Here is a 23,658-nt window from a genome sequence, read left to right as displayed (position 1 = left end):
TTATGTTGTAAAATGAATGATGCCACTCAGAATTACAGCTGCCTGCTTTGATGGAAAAATGAAAAAAAAAAAATTATGGTTCTTGGAAAATAGAAAAGGAACAAACAAAAGCGCAAAGAAGAAAAATGGCCCAATCCATCAATTATGCCGAGATCTCAATATTTCATTGGAACTGTTTACAGGATGCACAGTAAATGTGTCTGGTATTGCACAACCGAAAAGAAAGGGCTCGCCGGCGCTGCCGATTCCAATTTCAAGACGGCAATTAACAGCTGGTATGCCATTGTCAGGTGCATAATGGTTTTCCTAGAAGCTAATTTTTCCCATCCATGGCATCCTCTCTTAGTTAGCCCTGGTCATCAGTCACATTGAGAGAACCCTCTTACACTCTCAGTGTCAGAGATATTATTTGAGGCCCATCTGTAATGGGGTCCCAATTAACTATGTGCTAATTATAACATCCCCTAGAAGTTACATGCATCCCTAAATAGTGTGCAGACATCGGCTTAAAGACAACTTATTACAAGGTCAAAATTGGGTAATTAGAGTCCTTCTTTTATTCCGACTGCTTCTCTGCGTACTCCATTTTGTTTTTAATCTGCCCGATGGATCTAGAGATATAGGACTTTTTATTTATGGCTACTTTGAATGGCCGAGGGGGCGTAGCTCAAAGGGTAATTATGCAGAGACACACCCCCACAGAACCTTGTGAGCCACACCCCCAGTAAAAAAAATAAAAAAATTAGCACCGATTAAAAAGACCCATATCTCTGGAACCGTACTGCGGATTTACAAATAACAAAATGCGGAATAATCAGTGGAGCAGCATGAATAAGATAAACCCAAATACTGGTCACTTTTGACAAGCTAACAGGTCCTCCTTAAATATTTTTTTTTACAAAAACAGCATTATCTCTGTTTACAGATCATGTCGTATTCTGACCTTGCCCCATTCACATCCCCAGAGCTTAGCCGCGATGGCGGTGAATCTGTGTTGTAGTTCTTACCCTTCTAGTCTGACATCCGGCAAGCTTCTGTTTAAAGCAATTAAGTCACTGGCCATAAGGTTAAACTGATTGATTTTGAATAATTCTTTCATTTTTTCTTGGTCATCTTTCGGGATGAGCACCGCCTTCCCCAGCTCTCCTGGTCCTTCTTGGTTCCGCGAAATAACAGCTAGAATTAAAACAAGAAACAGAGTCGGTTAGCGGACTAAGTGACCGTGAGTATTGCTGCAAATGTTAGGTTTTGCTCACACGCAGTATTTTTGTCTGTTTTTTTTTAACTGCAGTCAAAACTTACTCTCACGACAGTAAAAACGCTGCGCTCAAAAGGCACATGTTGCAATGATACGGCATTTTCACTGTTTTTTCGCTGCACTTTTGACACTTTTTTCAGTGTTTTTTGGATGTAGATTACATGTGTGCTTTGTCTACGGTACATGTCCAATTAAGTTATTGCATTTTTTGCAGAATTTTTTTGCATTCAACGTTGAAAGAAAATGCTGAAAGAACCCGGATGATGTAGATTTTATGAATGCACTTCTCAAATTCAGTTAGGCTACTTTCACACTAGCGTCGTGCGACGCACGTCGCAATGCGTCGTTTTGAAGAAAAAATGCATCCTGCAAAGTTGCCCGCAGGATGCATTTTTTCTCCATAGACTTACATTAGCGACGCATTGTGACGCATTGCCACACGTCGCATCCGTCTTGCGATGGATGCGTCGTGTTTTGGTGGCCGCAATGCACACAAAAACGTTACATGTAACTTTTTTTGTGCGTCGTCTCCGCCATTTTCGACCGCGCATGCCCGGCAGAAACTCCGCCCCCTCCCCCCGGACATTACAATGGGGCAGCGGATGCTTTGCAAAACTGCATCCGCTGCCCCCGTTTTGCACAACTTTCACAACGTGCGATGGTACGTCACCCCGACGCAGGGCGACGGCCGTCGCACAACGCTAGTGTGAAAGTAGCCTTAGGGGAAAAAAAAAAAAAAGCGTATGAATGACATTTCTGAAATATCATAGCTTTTTCTGGTACTGTAAAATGCAGCTTCTTATTTGCATAAAGTAGCACAAAAAAAGAAACACTGCATGTGAACATAGATATATATATAATTCATTTATTTAACATATTTTCATTGAACTAGAAGAGAATATGTCAGCACAGTGGCTCAGTGGTTAGCACTGCAGCGCTGGAGTCCTGGGTTCAAATCCCACCAAGGAAAACATCTGCAAGGAGTTTTAATGTTCTCCCCGTGTTTGCGTGGGTTTCCTCCGGGTTCTCCGGTTTCCTCCCACATTCCAAAGACATACTGATAGGGAATTTAGATTGTGAGCCCCATTGGGGACAGTGATGATAATGTGTGCAAACTGTAAAGCGCTGCGGAATATGTTAGTGCTATGAAAAAAAAATATGTCCGAAGTTACTATTGAAACTAGCGGTATGTGTGTATAGATCTCAGTACAACAAGAGAAGTGAAAACAGTTTTGTAGTAATCTCATGAGCCGGCCCTGAGAAATTGAGCTTTGAAGCAACATGAAAAATTAGCCAGGAAGTGCATTTCGGGGTGTCATAACACATGGGGGCGTATTGTTACACTTCCTATTGAGTCTGCATGTGGTTTCAAAACTCGATTTCTCAGCGCTGGCATCTTGGATTGCTACAAAACAGTTTACATTTTTTTTTGTTATAGAACCATTAGAGTCATACATCTAGTTTCATTAATAACATCGTCCTGACAAGGTAATAAATGGGCAATGCAGCATAACATATCACACCTCCCAGGTTATAATAATAATAATAATAATCTTTATTTTTATATAGCGCTAACATATTCCGCAGCGCTTTACAGTTTGCACACATTTTCATCACTGTCCCCGATGGGGCTCACAATCTAAATTCCCTATCAGTATGTCTTTGGAGTGGTTCAAGATAACATCTGAGAAATGCATAATACTAAAGAAGATAGAACTAAGGGACATTATTCCATAAATGAACATATTGTGGTGCCTTGGGGGAAGGAGGAGCACTAGGACTGAGCGTAACGGGGGAATAAAAGAACCTCTTGGTAAAATCCTTGAAGGTTAATGGAATTCAATGTTCTCATGAAACTTTTTCTTTCACATGGATTTTTGAGGGGAAAGCCACATCAAGGTGGACTTGAAGCAATTTTCAATGTAGATTTTGAAGCTGATTCTATTCAAATTCCAAATGTGAAAACTCCATGTGAACATACACCAAGAGTGACGATTCTGTACACCTATTTAGTTGCTCAGCGTTAGCAATTCTGTAAGAAACACTAGATGCATTTTCCAATTACTTTTTTCTTGTTTTTACTGTACTTTGTAAAGTTTTGCTTTTAGAACAAAACTTAGGTCCTGATTTGTCAAGACCAGCATCAAAAAAGATGCCAGTCTTGATGAAGAGGTGGAGTGGAATAAGAGACACATAATTCATTAAAGGGGTTGCCTGAAACTTTAAGACTGATGGACTATCCTTAGGATAGGTCATTAATATCTGATTGGTGGGGGTGCTTCACCCGACACCCCCAACGATCAGCTGATCCCAATGTAAGCGACGGCTGGAACTGCTCAGTTGCGGAGCTGCACAGAACAGCTCCATTGACTGTATAGTGGCTGCGGCCGATACTGCACATCCGCCCTCATTCGAATCAATAGTGGGTGTGTTTGCAGTACCTGGCCGTGGCCACTATACACTCCATGGAGCTGTGCTGGGCAGCTCCAGTCATTACCGACACTGGGATTGGCTGATTGGTGGGGGTTCTGGGTGTTGCACCCCCACAGATCTGACATTGATGACCTATACTAACTATTAATGATTAAATTCCCAAACAACCTCTTTAAACAGCGCACTCCTCTTAATGAATCTGGCGAGGCATGAGTTCACCTCCATGTGCACCTTGCTACAAATCTTACCTCCATCATGGTGATAAAGGTTGCAATGCTAGATCAGCACTTCAACCCCTTTCATACTCATAATCAATGAGGGTACCAAAGGTCGATCGTAAAGTGATTGCAAGTCCTAGTGATACAACATTATTTTATGAGATGGGAAAAACCCTTTTATGAGCCTTTAAAGTGTTTTACCATCAGAGAAAACTCTTGCTGCTCCAGGCACAACAAACAAACAGATAAGTTTTCTAGAAAGGTCTTCTCTAGCCAGACATATACGTTACACGGCTGCGTTATTATATTGATATGATGATATTACTATATCTTCATATGACAAACACTTTAAAGGGGTTTTCCAATGAATAATGTTCATTTTAATCAATAGATCTTGGAGTAATAATAATTTCCAAAATTGGATGTGTTTATATAAAATGTTCCTGTGCTGAGATAATCTTATAAATGTGGCCCTGCTGTGTACTGTGTAATGGCTGTGTCTGACTGTGCAGGAACATGGTCTGAACATACCACAGCTCCTGGGCAGGGGAGGAAGCAAAAAAGTATACAGGCAGGACAACATTAGATCACAAATGATTCTTTCTTTTATGTGAAACAATTAAAAAAAACAGGCAGTGAAATGCTTTATCTCACAAAAATAATTATTTGTGATCTCATGCTGTCCTGTCTGTATACTTTTTTACTTCCTCCCCTGCCCAGGAGCTGTGGTATGATCAGACCATGTTCCTGCACAGTCAGACACAGCCATTACACAGTACACAGCAGGGGCACATTTATAAGATTATCTCAGCACAGGAACATTTTATATAAACACATCCAATTGTGGAAAGTATTATTATTCCAAGATGTATTGATTAAAATCTACTTTAAAATTAACTTTGTTGGTGGGGAAAATCCCTTTAAGCATTTATGGGAATAATTGATCTGCATGGAAAGGATTCAGACTCTCGCCATGATGATCCCCATAATGGTATCTACAGCCATACTCGTTGCCGGACTCATCTACGCATTATGTATCCCATAGAGCATGTATATGCCAGACACATGTCATGTCACATCACGGCCAAAGATCAAATATAACAGCAGCAAAATCAGGATCTGTCATCCCATCATGTGCTCTGCTCTCCTTCTGTTCCATTTTTCGCTTTCTGCTGTGTCAAAACACCTATATAAAAAAGGAAGAAAGAAGCTTCCCGCCCAGCAGTGACAGTGGTGGACTTCATCGAAAACATTGAGTTTGTTTAATCATCGTGACCTTTCTTTTAGCATGAATGATTACCATTCTGTGACAAGATGTCAGGAGAGAACTTAGAGGTAATAAAGGACAAAAAGAGGATGTAATCGAGACGATCAATGGTGCAGCAGTCCGTGTCCTGCACTTTTTGTTTCCTAATTTTGTACCTCCTTGAAGCTTGACCAGGTCTTTGGAACTTCACTTAGTTTTCATCGATTCAGCTGCAAGTTTCATTAGAGGTTTTGGGCTTTGTGCACACAGAGTTTTTTTAAGGAGTTTTTTGAGTCTGTTCACTTAAAAAAAAAAACTAAAATTGCTTAAAAAACGTTTGAAAGACTACAGCTGTTGATTTCTATTTTAAATTCACTTTGCAGTTCAGTAATTTTAGTATTTTTTTCTGTTTAGGGTTTTAAAAAATGCCTGCAGGGAAAAATGAAAGTTCATGTGACTATGTATATATTACATAGATACAGTAGATACTGTAGATAGAAGAAAAGCCGGAAATTCAGCAGCCGCGTAGTGTAAAATCACTGCAGGAGATGACAGGATAGAAGAGATGGTTTACATAAAGTAAATACACATAGAATAGATAGATATATAGATGTCTGTGACAAATACAATTAGTACAGTGTGTGCAGCTTACTGTACATGTATTTACTAAAAGATTATTTTTTGAAAAAAATGGCGTGGGCTCCCGTGTAATTTTCATAACCAGCAGAAGTAAAGCTGATTTCTGGGGTCCGATATTTATAGCCTGGGAAGAGAGTCATACCCATGAAGCTTCCCAGTCTATTAATATCAGTTCACATACTTAGCCTTTACTGGCTATTAAAATGGGGGACCCTAAAAAAAGACGTAGGGTCTGTGACATAGTGACCTTTGTCATAAGCGAAGGTCACTATGTGTCCCCCAGGATGCCCACAGTATCATATTGAGGCCGCATGAGTGCATTGCAGTCACAGGCATAGCTGTGATTGCAATGCAAAATAAAAGATTGTTCATCTTGGGGAAGCTATTTGTCCAAGGCAGATTTTAGAAAACCAGCTCTGGGCTTTTATTTTTGAAATGGACTACAGGATGGTAGTGGAGTAGTCCATTTACTTCCCAGCTGTATTTTCCATGTGGCCAATAGCCACAGGTTCCTTGTAAAAACCCCTGCAGCAAAAGGTTGGGTGTGTCAGTTTGATTTTGCAAGCTGGCAGAGCAGAAGGTTCTGCAGAGCTCAGTCTGTGTGAGGCAACACAGAGACAAGCGGAGCCAAAAGGCCTGCCACCCCTCAGCACTCACGGCGGTGCAGTCACCCACGGCAACAGGTCTCGGATGTGCACTGCTTTGTCTCCCGGCTGTGATCCGGAGGATACCATGTGCTGTTTATTTTTCTGTGAGTTTGGACATTAAGCACGTTTTGCTTTGAACTTTTCCTGGGTCACTGTCTCATCACTGTGCAGTCTGGACACCGCTGCACTACAGGTCCCATTGTAATTAATAACCAGCAAAGGCTATGCAGACAGCTGTGGGCTGATGTTAATAGCCTAGGAAGGGACCATGGATACTGCCCCCCCCAGGCTAAAAAGATCAGTTCTCAGCTGCCCCAGAAAAGGTGCATCTCTAAGATGCACCAATTCTGGCACTTAGCCTCGCTCTTCCCACTTACCCTGTTAGTGGTGGCAAGTGGGGTGATAGTTGGGGGGCTTGATGTCACATTTGTTTTGTCATGTGATATCAAGCCCCAAGGTTAGTAATGGAGAGGCATCAATAAAACGCCCCCATTACTAACCCCATAGTCACATTGTATGAAAATACAGACACCCAGAATAAAGTCCTTTAATTGAAAGAATGACACAAACTCCTTTAATAATCTTAATTAAACCATACTTACAACCTTGCCCATTCCACCAATGTCACTGTCATCTGCAAAAGAGTTAAAAATAAAAAAGCAACAATATTCCTTACCTTTCAGCAGAGAAGATGATAATTCTTTTGTCCCACGACGGGTCTAGTTCTGCTATATCTAGATGGCAGGGTGCATGTTTGCATGATGCGACCAACAGCCTGCCATCCAGCAGAGACACTGAGCAGCATGTGCACAGTATCTCCCTGTGAACTCATATTCCCTGTCTGAGGGCACAACGAGCGTGAGAAAGTATTCCTGCTCGCGGTGCCGTCAGAGCGGTTCACAGCCAATAAACTCACTTCACCTTTCTGATGTCATCACGAGCGCTGTGGGAAAATCCATGGGAAAATCCGTGGGAAAATGTGTATATATCTATTCTATTCTAGCCTGTCCCTCTGTAATTTTACTGTACGTGGCACATGAATTGCTGGCTTTTATTATATATATATATATGTGTGTGTGTGTGTGTGTTTTGATGAATATTTCCTTTGAAAACGATGTGTAAATGACAGAGAATTGCTCTATGTAAAAGCTCATGTTAAAATTGGATAGCAATCGCACTGCATTCGTATGTAAATCGGATGCTAGGTGTGAAAAATCGAATTGTACTCGCATGACACTCGCATTACAGTCGTGCGACTCTCGGCAGGGAGATTCGGACGGATTTTTCATACGTTTAGTGTGACTCCAGCCTAAGGCTAGCTCAATATAAAGAAAAGCCATTTCAGATTATAGGTGGATATGCAATCCTGGGCTAATGTTGGATGTGTGATTTTCTGAACCCTGGTGATAGCTGGATTTGCCTTTTTTTCTAATTTGCACAACATATCCTATTTCATCTATTTTGTCTTATGCATTAACGAAATCCATATAAAAATACAAAAGAAGGAAGATGGGGTACAAGATTAATAGCTGCTGCCAGTCAAGCAGTGATAAACAGGAAAATGTACCCTATTTTTCTGCCAAGCCATTTGACCTAATGCCCACATGTTCCCTTCCATCTTATCACGCCCGAGCCAAGAAGCACTTATAACAATTTATATACGGTTGTATGTCTGCAGGAAAAAAAATGTGCTGTCATTCATCTGCAACATTACTTAAATTTACAGAGGCTTTGATTAGCTATTTATTATGCACATGAAAGTATCATTAAATAAAATGCCACAGCCCGTATAAATCATTTGATGTAATTAGAGCGAATGACATATAAGTAACCATTTATACATCCAATCTGTTCACATTACCATTTCCTAAGGTTTAAATATAATTACATCAGTACCGCCTGTAGCCTACAGGTGGCAGCAATGCAATCAGCATGGAAAACTTAAAGGAATTGTCCATGTTAGGTCATCATCCTTCCTAAGTTGAGAGATATTTTATACATACTGGATTCAAACAAATAAACAAATAAATTTTCAAACTGATTTTCAAATATTTTGCTCACTTTGTACATTTCTCATATTATGTCTTATATTCCCATCTCATCCAGAGCTGGATTCACAATTCTGCTGGCCTTGAAGCTCTATCCCTAATGTTACTGCTAGGGATGAGCGAGTATGCTCGTTAAGATTTGGTACTCGGCGAGTAATGAGTTACTCGCGGTACTCGAATCCTAGCGAGTAAATTTCACTACTCGCCTCACAATATTCGGATCTCCCGCCGGCATGTGTTAGCCAATCATAGTAAAGCCACAGCCTTCTTTGTTGTGGCATTACTGTGATTGGCTGGCTGCGCAGCATCACTGTATTGCTGGAGCCCCTGGAGAGCAGTCGCATCAGCTGATGTGGCAGCTCTCCATGGGAGATCGACGTGGGACCCTCGTTATTAATGGGATTACGGCAGAAAGGTGAGTATAGGTTGCTTTATTATTTTAATTTTTTACAGGTAATCAATGGCTTCGGGGAATTAGGTGTGTGCAGTGAGTACGTACTCTGTTATGTGTTGTATGTTATGTGTATGTACTGTATATTTTGTGTTGTATTGTATGTTCTGTGTGTCTTTTTTTTTTTTTTTTTTACATTCACCACATTAGCCGGATGATGGGAATACTACTTTCCCATCATCCGCTAATGCTGTCACTGTAGCGGGCATAGCCGGATGGGACAAGTAGTCCCATCGGACGATGCCTGCACATCCACCGCACAGAGCCGGCCTAGCCCGCACAGGCCCCACACGGCACCGGCAGAGCCCGGTACAGCCCCGCACACACACACACAGCCCCACAGACCCCCGCACATTCCTCACGCACACATAGTCTCCGCCCCACACATTCTCTGCCCATTACTCTCATTTCCCATAGACTTACATTGGACTCGCTACTCGTTACGAGTACCTGAGTATTAGGAGCTACTCGTAACGAGTACAGCGAGTCCGAGTACTTCATTACTCGCTCATACCTAGTTATTGCATCTGTAAAGAGCAATTTTCTATTATTGGAGGCATAAACTTTACTGGTGGCGCAGTATGTGTTACCAGCATCTAAGGCAAGTATTGTACCCCTTAACCCAGTAATATTGCTCCTTAAGCAAAATTTAAGACAGATAAGGCTTCCTGAGAGCCCACTTAGGAAAATATTAATGCCAAGTGCCAAATGCAAAAGTAGCAATGCTACTTTTCTTCCATTCCTCTGCAAAAAAAGCCAAGCACCTTTTACTCATCCATTCTGAGAGATCAAGTTCTCTTCTCTCATGGACACAGAGAGTGGGCAGTCACAGTGGCTACAATGCTGTGACTTTTGTGCCGCTTGTGCCAGGATGCGTCAGCCTACAGGACCCAGAATGGTGGAGCATGGAGTCTATGGCTCTCTGCTCTACTACAAGGTTCAACTGTATCATGTTGATGCTGATACAGTTCAACGTGAAGCTCGCTCGGAGACCATAGAATCATCGAATGGTAGAGTTGGAAGGGACCTCCAAGGTCATCGTGTCCGACCCCCTTCTCAATGCAGGAATCTCTATAGCATCTCAGACAGATGTCTGTCCGGCCTTTGCTTGACGAATTCCATTGAAGGAGACCTCACCACCTCTCGTGGCAGCCTGCTCCACTCATTCATCACCCTCATTGTCAAAAAGATTCTTATAATACCTAATCTGTATCTTCTTCCTTTCAGTTTCATTCCATTGCTTCTTGTGTTTCCATGTGCAAATGAGAATAAGGATGATCCCTCTACACTGTGACATATCTTCAAATATTTGTAGACAGCTAATAAGTCTCCTCTTAACCTTCTTTTTTGCAAGATAAACATGTCCAGATCCTTTAACTGTTCTTTGTAGGACATACTTTGCAGTCCGCTCACCATCCTGGTCGCTCTTCTCTGAGCTTGCTCCAATTTTTCAATGTCTTTTTTAAAATATAGTGTCCACAACTGGACACCTTAGTTCTAATTTTTTTGTATGTGTAGAATTACTTGTGTGTGCCAATTGAACCTATTTTTAAATATGCACTGATTTCCAGCAGGCACCTGGGGCGCCCCACCAGAAGTCTGGCACATTGTGCACTCTCCTGGCTCTTTGGTGCTAGCAATGCCACTACTGCTTTTTAATTATTAATTTTAAATTTTGGTGCTCCTGAAAATTTTGCACCCACCTGAAATAGTAAAAATCAAATACACCAAGACATTGAGATGGCTAAATTCAGGCACCTAAACTTCTAAAATAATATCCCCAAAATGAATACACTTCAGATTAGATCATATAGGTTAATAAAGATCCCAACTATACTCCCCAAAAAATATAGATCCCCTCAATAATGACCTAAAGTCAGCTGTTCCTTAAGATCACAGACCAGACTTTTCCTTTAACACGGACCTGTACAAAAGACAAGTACTCACCCTTTCATTATTCCTACATTGTTTCGGTTCCAGGCACCACCACAGAAAACATCGTGATACTAGAACCAGCGCCAGGGTATTGCATATGGCTAAGAAAGAGGTGAATAGACATTTGTGAATCTTATATTTGTTTTAGGTAAATCCCCTTGAATCATCCGGGAGACTCGACTGGATCCAAATAAAATTGAGTCTGAATCAAATCTGTCCTGAAAAAACAGACCCCAGCATAATAACCAAAGGACTGGGAAGAAGGGGTTAAAAATGATTAAAATATTAAACCCACCTTACCCCTAACTTGTCCTGCTCTACAGCTCACCACCTTGTCCTCCAATCGTTTTGGATCGTAATTTGATCTTATCTCTTTGGATCAGTCTTGAGTTTCAGATCAGTTGGTCACGTGAGGAAGATCTCGACCATCAACTGATCCGAAGACCCATCTAAAACAAATGAAGGTCCGGTCAGGGAGCTGCAGTGGCACAACGGGGGAGGGTGGTCCTAGAACAGGTGAGTTTAATCGGGTATTACCTTTTAAGCAATGCGCATCTCGTGTTTAGTGTTAAGCATTCCAATACTGCAAATATCGGGTATCGGCCGATATTCGCTGTATCGGAATTCCGATACCGAGTACCAATATATTTACAATATCGGATACCGGAATCGGAAGTTGCCATAATGCAATGAGCCACTGTTGTGGCTGTGATTGGCTGCTGAAATGATGTTAAAATGATGCGCTGTCTGTGTGGGCCTGCCGGAGTCTGTGCGGGCCTGCCGGGGGTCTTACGGGCCTGCCGGGGGTCTGTGCCAGCTGCCGGGGGTCTGTGCGGACTGCCGGGGGTCTGTACGGGCCTGCCGGAGGTCTGTTCCGGCTGCCGGGGTTCTGTGCGGACTGCCGGGGGTCTGTACGGGCCTGCCGGGGGTCTGTGCCGGCTGCCGGGGGTCTGTGCGGACTGCCAAGAGTCTGTACGGGCCTGCCAGGGGTCTGTATGGGCCTGCCGGGGGTCTGTGCGGACTGCCGGGGGTCTGTACGGGTCTGCCGGGGGTCTGTGCCGGCTGCCGGGGGTCTGTGCGGGCCTGCTGGGGGTCTGTACGGGCCTGCCGTGGGTCTGTACCGGCTGCCAGGGGTCTGTGCAGACTGCCGGAGGTCTGTACGGGCCTGCCGGGGGTCTGTGCGGGCTGCCAGGGGTCTGTGCGGGCCTGCCGGGGGTCTGTGCGGACTGCCGGGGGTCTGTACGGGCCTGCCGGGGGTCTGTGCCAGCTGCCGGGGGTCTGTGCGGACTGCCGGGGGTCTGTACGGGCCTGCTGGGGGTCTGTGCCAGCTGCCGGGGGTCTGTGCGGACTGCCGGGGGTCTGTGCGGGCCTGCCGGGGGTCTGTACGGGCCTGCCGGGGGTCTGTGCCGGCTGCCGGGGGTCTATGCGGACTGCCGGGGGTCTGTAAGGGCCTGCCGAGGGTCTGTGCCGGCTGCCGCGGGTCTGTGCGAGCTTGCCAAGGGTCTGTATGGGCCTGCCGGAGGTCTGTGCCGGCTGCCGGGGGTCTGTGCGGGCTGCCGGGGGTCTTTGTGTCTGTGTGCAGGCATCGTCCGATCGGACTACAAGTCCCATCAGGCTATGCCTGCTACAATGACAGTGATTGACACATTAGCCAATGATGGGACAATAGTAGTCCCATCATCCGGCTAATGTGTTGAATGTAAAAAAAAATAAAAAAAATATACATACTACATACATACTACATATATACAACATTCATACAACATACATACATACTACATACATACTTCATATATACTATTCATACAACATACATACATACTACATGCATACTACATATATACAACATTCATAGAGCATACATACATACTACATATATACAACATTCATACAACATACATACATACTACATACATACTACATATATACTACATTCATACAACATACATACATACATAGTACATACTACATATATACTACAATATACTACATTCATACAACATACATACATATTACATACTACATACATACTTCATATATACTACATTCATACAACATACATACATACTACATACATACTTCATATATACTACATTCATACAACATACATACATGTATACTCAATACATACTACATATATACTACAGTCATACAGCATACATACATACTACATATATTCAACATTCATACAACATACATACTACATACATACTACATATATACTACATTCATACAACATACATGCATACTACATACTACATACATACTACATATATACTACATTCATACAACATACATACATACATACATAGTACATACTACATACATACTACATGCTACAGACATACAAAATACATACTACATACAATACATTCATACATTCATACAATACATACATATAGACATACAGAACATATAACATAGAGTACATACTCACCATCACTTGTCACTTTGTTCCCCGAAGCCAGTGTCATCTATAAAAAATATGAAAAAACCAAACAAGCAATATACTCCCTGATCCGCAGAAATCCACAAGTGTACCACGACGATCTCCTGCACTGCATCACTGAGAGGTTACTATAGTTCACTGGTCTCACTTTATGACAAAAGCTGCGTGGGAACTTTCTCACACAGCAATGCCAAAAGTGAGACTAGGGACTATTTTTTTACAGTGGCGGAGGAATACAGTGCGGAAGGATACCTACCTCCCATCATTGTATTCCTGGGGCCCCTAGAGAGCGGTCGCATCAGCTGATGCTGCTGTTCACCATGGGAGATCGTCGTGGGACACTCGTGGATTTCTGCGGATCAGGGAGTATATTGCTTGTTTGTATTTTTCATATTTTTTATAGATGACACTGGCTTCGGGGATCAAAGTGACAAGTGATGGTGAGTATGTACTCTGTTATATGTACTGTATGTCTACATGTATGTATTGTATGAATGTATGAATGTATTGTATGTAGTATGTATGTTGTATGTCTGTAGTATGTATGTAGTATGTATGCAGTATGTATTTTGTATGTCTGTAGCATGTTGTATGTATGTTGTATGTATGTATGAATGTAGTATATATGTAGTATGTATGTAGTATGTATGAATGTATGTATGTTGTATGAATGTTGTATGTATGTAGTATGTATGTAGTATGCATGTATGTATGTTGTATGAATGTAGTATGTATGTAGTATGTATGTTGTATGAATGTAGTATATATGTAGTATGTATGTAGTATGTATGTATGTTGTATGAATGTAGTATATTTATAGTATGTACTATGTATGTGTGTATGTTGTATGAATGTAGTATATATGTAGTCTGTCTGTAGTATGTAGTATGCATGTATGTATGTTGCATGAATGTAGTATATATGTAGTATGTATGTAGTATGTATGTATGTTGTATGAATGTAGTATATATGTAGTATGTATGTATGCTGTATGAATGTAGTATGTATGTAGTATGTATGCATGTTGCATGAATGTAGTATATATTAAGTATGTATGTAGTATGTATGTATGTATGTTATATGAATGTTGTATATATGTAGTATGTATGTATGTTGTATGTATGTTGTATATATGTAGTATGTATGTAGTATGTATGTTGTATGAATGTAGTATATTTGTAGTATGTACTATGTATGTGTGTATGTTGTATGAATGTAGTATATATGTAGTCTGGCTGTAGTATGTAGTATGCATGTATGTGTGTTGCATGAATGTAGTATATATGTAGTATGTATGTAGTATGTATGTAGTATATATGTAGTATGTATGTAGTATGTATGTAGTATGTATGTAGTATGCATGTTGCATGAATGTAGTATATATTAAGTATGTAGGATGTATGTATGTATGTTATATGAATGTTGTATATATGTAGTATGTATGTAGTATGTATGTTGTATGTATGTTGTATATATGTAGTATGTATGTAGTATGTATTTTGTATGAATGCAGTATATTTGTAGTATGTACTATGTATGTGTGTATGTTGTATGAATGTAGTATATTTGTAGTCTAGCTGTAGTATGTAGTATGCATGTATGTGTGTTGCATGAATGTAGTATATATGTAGTATATATGTAGCATGTATGTATGTTGTATGAATGTAGTATATATGTAGTATGTATGTATGCTGTATGAATGTAGTATGTATGTAGTATGTATGCATGTTGAATGAACGTAGTATATATGAAGTATGCATGTAGTATGTATGTATGCTGTATGAATGTTGTATATATGTAGTATATGTAGTATGTATGTAGTATTTTTTTTTCTTTTTACATTCAACACATTAGCCGGATGATGGGACTACTACTGTCCCATCATTGGCTAATGTGTCAATCACTGTCTTTGTAGCAGGCATAGCCCGATGGGACTTGTAGTCCCATCGGACAATGCCTGCACACACACACAACCCCCCCCGGCAGACCCACACAGACCCCCAGCAGTCCGCACAGACCCCCGGCAGCCGGCACAGACCCCCGGCATTCCCGTACAGACCCTCGGCAGTCCGCACAGACCCCCGGCAGCCGGCACAAACCCCCGGCAGTCCGCACAGACCCCCGGCAGGCCCGTACAGACCCCCGGCAGGCCCGCACAGACCCCACCCGCACACACAGACACGCACAGTGTCCGCCCACGCACCACCCACACTCTTCCCCCCTCCCGAACAGGATGTGCAAGTAAAGAAAGGGGGTTTTTTAATTCCGATATTTCTGTCCCATTGACTTGAATGGGACTTCCGGTATTGGAATCGGTGATACCCGATACTTTTTGGGTATCGGCCGATCCAATCTGATCTGATATTTCTCAATATCAAATGGTATCGCTCAACACTACTCGTGTTGCTTTGGGAGTGTTCCATAGTGGATTGAAGTTGAAGCTCAAGATCATGCAAATTTGTTTTTCAAATGTTCTGTAAGCTTAATTGAAGATTACAGGGTTGTTCCCCACATCATTAAATGGTCTAAATTTTTCTGTATTTATAGAATTACTCGTGTGTACCAATGCAACCTATTTTTAAATCTGCACTGATTTGCAGCAATCATCCCCCAACAATGTACCACTCCCCCAAAGAACACTCTTTCTTTACCCTCCACTGCCACTACTTCCATCCTCCAGTAGTTCTAATGCTGTTAGTCCAGCATTCAAAGATGCACCTAATGATCCTGTCTAATAAAACATCTGGCAGCTCATCTAAGCTAGGGTTGCGATCCCATTGATGCCACCTGCGTTTGCACTTAGTGACCCTGATTAATTCATGAAGAACAGATGCACTTATGACCCTGTCTAATAAAACATCCCCCAGACTCTCTCAATTCATTCTCATTGCACTGAGAGGCATGTGGTAGCACAGATCAGCTATTTTAAGCTTAGCTCAACTAGGCATGCAAGGGAGAGCATGATCTTGGTCTCAGAATGGTCTCAGAAGATGAGGATGGGGATTTAAAGATTTCCACGAACCACCAATGAAATCTAGAGTTTGTAAATAGTAATAGTCACATAGTAAGTGACAGTCAATATATTCAAAACTATCAGTGGTCACCTCATCCATAGAAATAAAAATTCCCCATGTTGAGATCTATCTATCTTGATCAGGAAGCACACAGGAGAGCAGAGAGAAGGACCTTCAGCACCGAGGAGAAGCGGGGTGCTGCTGAGAAGTTTTAGCAGATAGGAATAAGACCACTCGTCCAGCTCTTCGAAGCTGGATCCACAGAAAAGCAGAAGGAGATTAAAAAGATCCAAAGGAGTAAGAAATAAACTTTGTGTTAGTCTTGTACTGTATATTAACAATAGTCATGCAGATACTGCGCTTTGTAAAATAAAATAGTGCAATAACCCTTTTAAAAAAATCTTTTGCTTAGACTGTGAGGACAGATATCAATGCGGCAAATATTTTACTCTCAGTCCTACATGCAGTATTTGATCTTGGCCACTGGGGACTTGTCCATTCAGTTTTCATTGTCAGATTTGGCAGCGACTGTCCGAATCCAGATATTGACAAACAATCAAATGATGAAAAGTTGAAGCTACACAAATAGAATTTCATTATCCTACATGTATAATAAATTGTTCAATTGGCACTTGTTGGAAAATCGATATAGAAATTGATACTGTCATAAATAATTCAAATGCCGCTATATACCTTAGAAGTGGCACAGAGAAGATTTACTCTGTGGTCTGAAGTATGGCGCTTTAGATTCTGACATTATCCATCTTTGTTTATGACTGGATTGTTTTTTGAGGCCTATTATTTATCATGGCTTATTACAGATTACATGCAGTGGCCGTAGCAGTATACCTTCCATATGTGCTGCTCGACATCCTCTCCTGTGACAGAAAGTCCTGGTACTCTCATCATATTTTCTTGACTCAATATATTTTGGAGACTAAATCTCTTTGCAGAATATCACTAACCATTGAAATCGGAACAAAGCAAATTTAGACTGGTCCCTCTCGCTGCATGGACTAGATGGAAGCTGCACTGGATGTCTATATGCTATGTACTGTATGTACAACGCTCACACCGCTGCTATGAAGCTCCTTAAAGGGGTTGATCACGATGACAACCTTTGTCACTGGCTCGCTCTTGTCATCTGCACCTCAAAAACATCTCTAGAATTCGACCTTTTCTTACTTATGACTCTGCAAAAACTCTTACTGTTTCTCTTATTCATTCTCGTCTCGACTATTGTAACTCTCTTCTAATCGGTCTCCCTCTTACCAAACTCTCCCCTCTTCAATCTGTCTTGAATGCTGCAGCCAGGATCATATTCCTCACCAATCGTTACACCGATGCCTCTACCTTGTGCCAGTCATTACACTGGCTACCCATCCACTCCAGAATTCAGTATAAACTTATTACCCTCACCCACAAAGCTCTTCATGGCTCAGCACCACCCTACATCTCCTCCCTTGTTTCAGTATACCACCCAACCCGCGCCCTTTGCTCTGCTGATGACCTGAAGTTAGCATCCTCAATAATCAGAACCTCCCACTCCCGTCTCCAAGACTTTACACGTGCTGCGCCAATTCTTTGGAATGCACTTCCTAGGTCAATACGATTAGTCCCCAATCTCCACAATTTTAAGCGTGCCCTGAAAACGCCTATCGCCTCAACACATTAACCTAATCTATCCCTGGTTGGCACAGCCAAAAGTTTTACCATAACCAGGTACCCCTCATCATGTTCCCATATGCTTTATGCATCCATTAGCCCTCTGTGTCTGTACTGTTACACACTTAACATTATGGCTGGTCCATACAATCAGAGCAACTGTTACCACCCACCTTTCGTGTCTACCTCTTTCCTCATAGACTGTAAGCTTGTGAGCAGGGCCCTCATTCCTCTTGGTATTTGTTATAATCTATGTGATTATTGTTATGCTGTAATGTCTATTGTCTGTACAAATCCCCTCTGAAATGTAAAGTGCTGCGGAATATGTCGGCGCTATAGAAATAAAATTTATTATTATTATTATTTGTCCGTATGCTCTATTAGGTCATCATAGAGGGAAACCCTCCACTCCGGCCTCCCCTATCTGTTAAAATTTGGGTGCACATGCTACGAATCTACACCAAAATTTGCAAGTGACACATGCTTATTTTGCTGTGAATTTGCCTGTAATTTCATCTTTCTTCAATAAAAGCTTTCAGAAAAAAATCCGCAGTGGAAATTGACATTCTATGAATTTAAAAATCGACATCACAGGTCCATTTCTATAAATAATAAATTACAGTCCACGTGGATGAGATTTGTTAAAATCTCAATGAAAATAATAACCATAAAAAAATTCCACTTCGTGTGGAAGTACGCCAAGTTGCTCCCATTTTGGCGGACTTGTGAGCCATAGAGCCCTTTTGCGCTTTCTTTTTGTGTATTTATCTTCTCGTGAGTCTGCAGCAGCCTTAAGAATATCAATGGTTGTGTGCACACAACCCAACCAGGTGAGCACAATTTGTGCGTTTCTGTTAATATTGTTACTCAGACAAGACCCCATTTTACGCTTTGGCTCTTTCCAGTGCTTTCCTTCTCGTTATTTATTGTTGAGTTTTTGATTCAGAAAATATTTTTTTTTTTTACAATAATATTGATGCCTTTTCCAAAATTTAAAATTGACCATACACACATGCAGCAATTTTTAAATTGCCGTGTCATTATTGCAGCCACCAACTCTATATCCATATAACACGGACACTCGTTTACTGTCTTTCTGAGTAACTGCACCGTGCAATTTACATCGCTCATGGCGCGCATGATTGGTCACTAAACGATGAGGCGTCAGAGCAGGAGCCAAAGTTTAATATTAGAGATGAGTAAATCGATTTGAAACAAATCAAATTCACTATAAAATTCACAAATCAAATTCGGATTTGCCAGGAATTTTTTTTTATTTTTTTTTTAATCATCCAATCTGCTTAAATCTATCAAAATGGCCAGTAAGAAATTAAAATATAAGAAAACATGACACTCACTTTGTCCCTCACCTATCTCACCATCCGTATTCCGCTGGCCCCTTTCCCTCTGACTCACAACTATTAGCATTTTTTTTTCTGGCCTTGTTCCAGCTTACATACAAACCAATCATATAAAAATACAGAATATATCTAGCTCGTAACCCAAGGACTGCCTGTACCTAATATAATGTATAGTTCATGATATACTCTGTGGTGCCCAACCTGTGTTTCTCATATTTTAGATTTCCCATTTTATGCCTCTAAGACCTGCTAAGAAGTCGCCCAACTTGCCAGCAACACCCTGTAAACACCCATTTTTTGCCAATATCTGCACCCTGAATCTTACCATCTCAAGTCGCAGGATTGTTCCCCAACTTTTCGGCAGGTACCGTACAGTATGACTATAACTCACAGCATGGCCTCATAGTCACGGCTTAAGGTACTGTCACACTTAGCGATGCACCAGCAATCCCGACTAGCGATATGACGCGGTCAGGATCGCTGGTGCATCGCTAAGTGGTCGCTAGTGAGCTGCCAAACAGGCAGATCTCACCAGCGACATCGCAGCGGTCGGGGGTCGCTACTTACCTGTCACACCAGGCGATCCTGACTTCCTCCCGCCCGCGTCCACGCGTCGCTCGTCTCCACAGCAGGAAGCCCAGCAGGAAGCTGACGACGAGAAACGGTCCAGGACGTTCTCGCGCGATCAGCGATAACCAGCGGGGGGAGCGGTCGGAGGTAAGTATCAGACATAGCGATATCGCTAGCAATATCGCTGCTGCGTCACAAAAAACAGTGACGTTATAGCGATATTGCTAGCGATATCGCTTAGTGTGACAGGCCCTTTAGTCACAGAGTCTAATTAGCATATTTTAAAATGATTGTCTTATCTATAAATGAGTACAACTGTAAGTACAGGAGTTGCATTTCTGGCCTTACACTGCCAGACATATTTTTATACTATATGGCTAGATAGCCACGCCAGCCACACACTGCCCAGCTGACCATTGAGTTTTATAGCCCTATATTGTACTGCTGTCAGGACAGGTTAGAACTGATCCCCCAGTGCCAGACATATCCTTGTCTGCGCCATCCTTGTTCAAAGTATTATATAGCTATACTGTACTGGGAAGCATACCCTCTACAGTGTAAACAAACATAAAACCGCTTCCAAGGTTGGAAAAAAAATGCAAAGGCTTGATGAAAAGCCATTGCTTCTTCACTTAAATGGCTAGCCTCTTTCTGCTCTCTAAATAGGGATAATTTTAGGACAGCCTGATAAAAAAACTGTTGTAATTGTTTAGTCATGTTGAGAATGACAAACCTGTTGCAGACCCCAAAAAGAGATATATTTTTTTTCTCCCAGTTGAGAAACCATTGCTTCTTTCATTTTTTAAACAGCTAACCTGTTCCTGTTCCCTAAATAATGTGATAATTTTTGATGGCTGGTGAAAAAGCTGTCACTTTTTCATTATGCAAAGATCAAAGCTTTGTTCAGGAGATAAGAACGGTATTTGTGAAATTCTTTTAACTGAGATGCACAGGAAATGTACAGCAATAAAGGGCACAGATGGATAAGGACTGGATGCTAATTTGAAAATTTAAAAGTTCACCTTTAAGGTCCCTAAAACCAAGTTTTACCTGAATTATTGCCATCTTTTTGTATTCAGTGTACAGTCAAGGCCAAATATTTTAGACTGATGCAGATTTTGGTTTTAACAAAGATTGCTGCTTCAGTGTTTTTCGATCTTTTCATCGATGTTTCTATGATTACTGAAGTACAATTATCAGCATTCCGTGAGTTTTTAAACTTTTGTTGACAAACATGAAGTTTATGTAAAGACTCAATATTTACAATTCAAACCCCCTGAAGAAGCTGGGCGAAATGTGCGCGTCGGGGCAGAGGGATAGGACTCACTCACAATTTGTATGCTGCCAGGATCCAGGTTGAAATTTCATGCATTTGTTATCAGTATAAGAACCATAACTACTATTATATGCTGTTGCACTCAAGTATTATTTGGAATTTTTGCCTTTTAGTTCATTGCTTGGATAGGAGACACCTAGTGGTTTCTACTTTGCTGAGCTGCATATGAGATTAATTATAGATGCCAAGTTTGGCAAAGGTTTTGTATATACTGTATGCATGCATCTAAGTCTGTGAAAGGTGTTCAGAAAAATTCAGAGGTTTTATTAATGATCAATTTTGATTTAATTCTTTTTGATTGGTTATTCCAGATATTTCCTCTGTATTTCCTCTTAAGCACATCTTTGATATATATGAGTTTTGTGCTATCACTACCATAGACACATATTTTTTGCCAGGCAGCACTTTTTACATGGAGTCCTCTGTCCCTCCTTCTCTATCCTGTGTCTCTCTTAATATTTTACTTATATATTTTATCATGTTACTGATTCAATAAAATAAAAACTTTTTTTAATATTGATTTGCTTATGTGATTCACTCTCTTATCCTTGGGTGGTACATTTACCTAGGATCTTGGAATATTATATTTTGTATTTGGGAGTGGCCACCTATTTGTAACGTGCTGCTGCAGTGCAGTACAGCGCAACCTCCACAAGGGGGTGATGGTGAGGGAAGAGACACACAGCGTAGTAGCACAGAGCAACAGCACAGGTGTCACAGGTAACGAAAGAGTGGTCAGACTAGTTGAAGTCAGCAGTTGTCAGGATCAGAAGTTACAAGGGAGACAGCAAGTGCATAGTCAGGGACGAGAGAGAAGTCAGGACCTACCAGGACCGTGGTATCAGAAACGTAAGACGTAACTATAGTCAGGGTACAAGCCAGAGGGTCAAAAGCCAGTCGGAAAGCGTGGTATCAGAAGCGGAAAAACCAGAAGCAAAGTCCAGAGATCAAGTTGAGTCATACATAAGTCCAGGTAATCAGGGTCAGAAGGAACACTAAAGGAATACAGGTCAGAGGCACTAGCTTGGAAGCTTGCAGTATAGCTGACGCTGGCCCACAGGCTGCAGAGGACTGAAATAGCCCAGTCAGCTCCAGAACGAGGCAGAGGGGATTAACCCCTGCATGACCAGTCCAAAGAGAAGACAGCAGAAAACAAACCCAGGACTGGATCATGACACTATTCTTATAGGATCACTAAAATTTAACAGGACAAAATTGTGAAATATCAATAGTTACAATGCTGACTAGTGTTGAGCATTCCGATACCGCAAGTATCGGGTATCGGCCGATACTTGCTGTATCGGAATTCCGATACCGACTTCCGATATTTTTTCAATATCGGAATTCGGCATCGGAATCGGAAGTTCAAAGTTGATTGACAGACTGACGTCATCATGATGCGCGGTGTGTGCGCATCATGATGCGCCGTCATTTCGGGCCTTCCGGGGGTCTCTGCCGGCCTGCCGGGGGGCTGTGTGGACTGCCCGGGGTCTGTACCGGCCTGCCGGGGGGCTGTGCCGGCCTGCCGGTGGTCTGGGCACCCTGTGGGGGTCTGTGCCGGCCTGCCGGGGGGCTGTGCCGGCCTGCCGGGGGGCTGTGCACCCTGTGGGGGTCTGTACCGGCCTGCCGGGGGGCTGTGCCGGCCTGCCGGTGGTCTGTGCAGGCTCCGGGGGGCTGTGCCGGCCTGCCGGGGGGCTGTGCTGGCCTGCCGGTGGTCTGTGCAGGCTCCGGGGGGCTGTGCCGGCCTGCCGGGGGGCTGTGCCGGCCTGCCAGTGGTCTGTGCAGGCTTCGGGGGTCTGTGCAGGCATCGTCCGATGGGACTACAAGTCCCATCGGGCGATGCCTGCTACCATGACAGTGATTGACACATTAGCCAATGATGGGACAGTAGTAGTCCCATCATCCGGCTAATGTGTTAAATGTTAAAAAAAAAAAAAAAAAAAAAAATACTACATACATACTACATGCATGCTACATACATACTACATGCTACATACATACTACATACATGCTACATACATACTACATACATACTACATGCATGCTACATACATACTACATGCTACATACATACTACATATATACTACATACATACTACATACATGCTACATACTGCATGCTACATACATACCACATACATACTACATACTACATATATACTACATGCATGCTACATACATACTACATGCTACATACATACCACATACATACTACATACATGCTACATACTACATACATACTACATACATACTACATACATGCTACATGCATGCTACATGCATACTACATGCATGCTACATACATACTACATGCATGCTACATACATACTACATGCATGCTACATACATACTACATGCTACATACATACCACATACATACTACATACA

At 41.9% G+C, this 23,658-nt stretch overlaps 1 protein-coding gene across 3 annotated transcripts in view; it reads right to left on the bottom strand.

The window, feature by feature from the left end:
• Positions 1-23,658, bottom strand: part of GALNT13 (polypeptide N-acetylgalactosaminyltransferase 13) — a 317,796-nt gene that overhangs the window by 203,975 nt on the left and 90,163 nt on the right. For all 3 annotated transcript variants that reach the window (XM_073545639.1, XM_073545641.1, XM_073545640.1), the window contains exon 2: positions 1,008-1,176. In XM_073545639.1, coding sequence (XP_073401740.1) covers positions 1,008-1,176 — 169 coding nt within the window. The remainder of the gene's footprint in view (positions 1-1,007; positions 1,177-23,658) is intronic.

This window comes from Dendrobates tinctorius, unplaced genomic scaffold (genome assembly GCF_039654945.1).
Source record: "Dendrobates tinctorius isolate UK_male_01 unplaced genomic scaffold, ASM3965494v1 ptg000143l, whole genome shotgun sequence".
Lineage (NCBI taxonomy): Eukaryota > Metazoa > Chordata > Amphibia > Anura > Dendrobatidae > Dendrobates > Dendrobates tinctorius.
The sequence above is the reverse complement of the archived record's forward strand: the minus strand, read 5'-3'. Positions and strand labels throughout refer to the sequence as shown.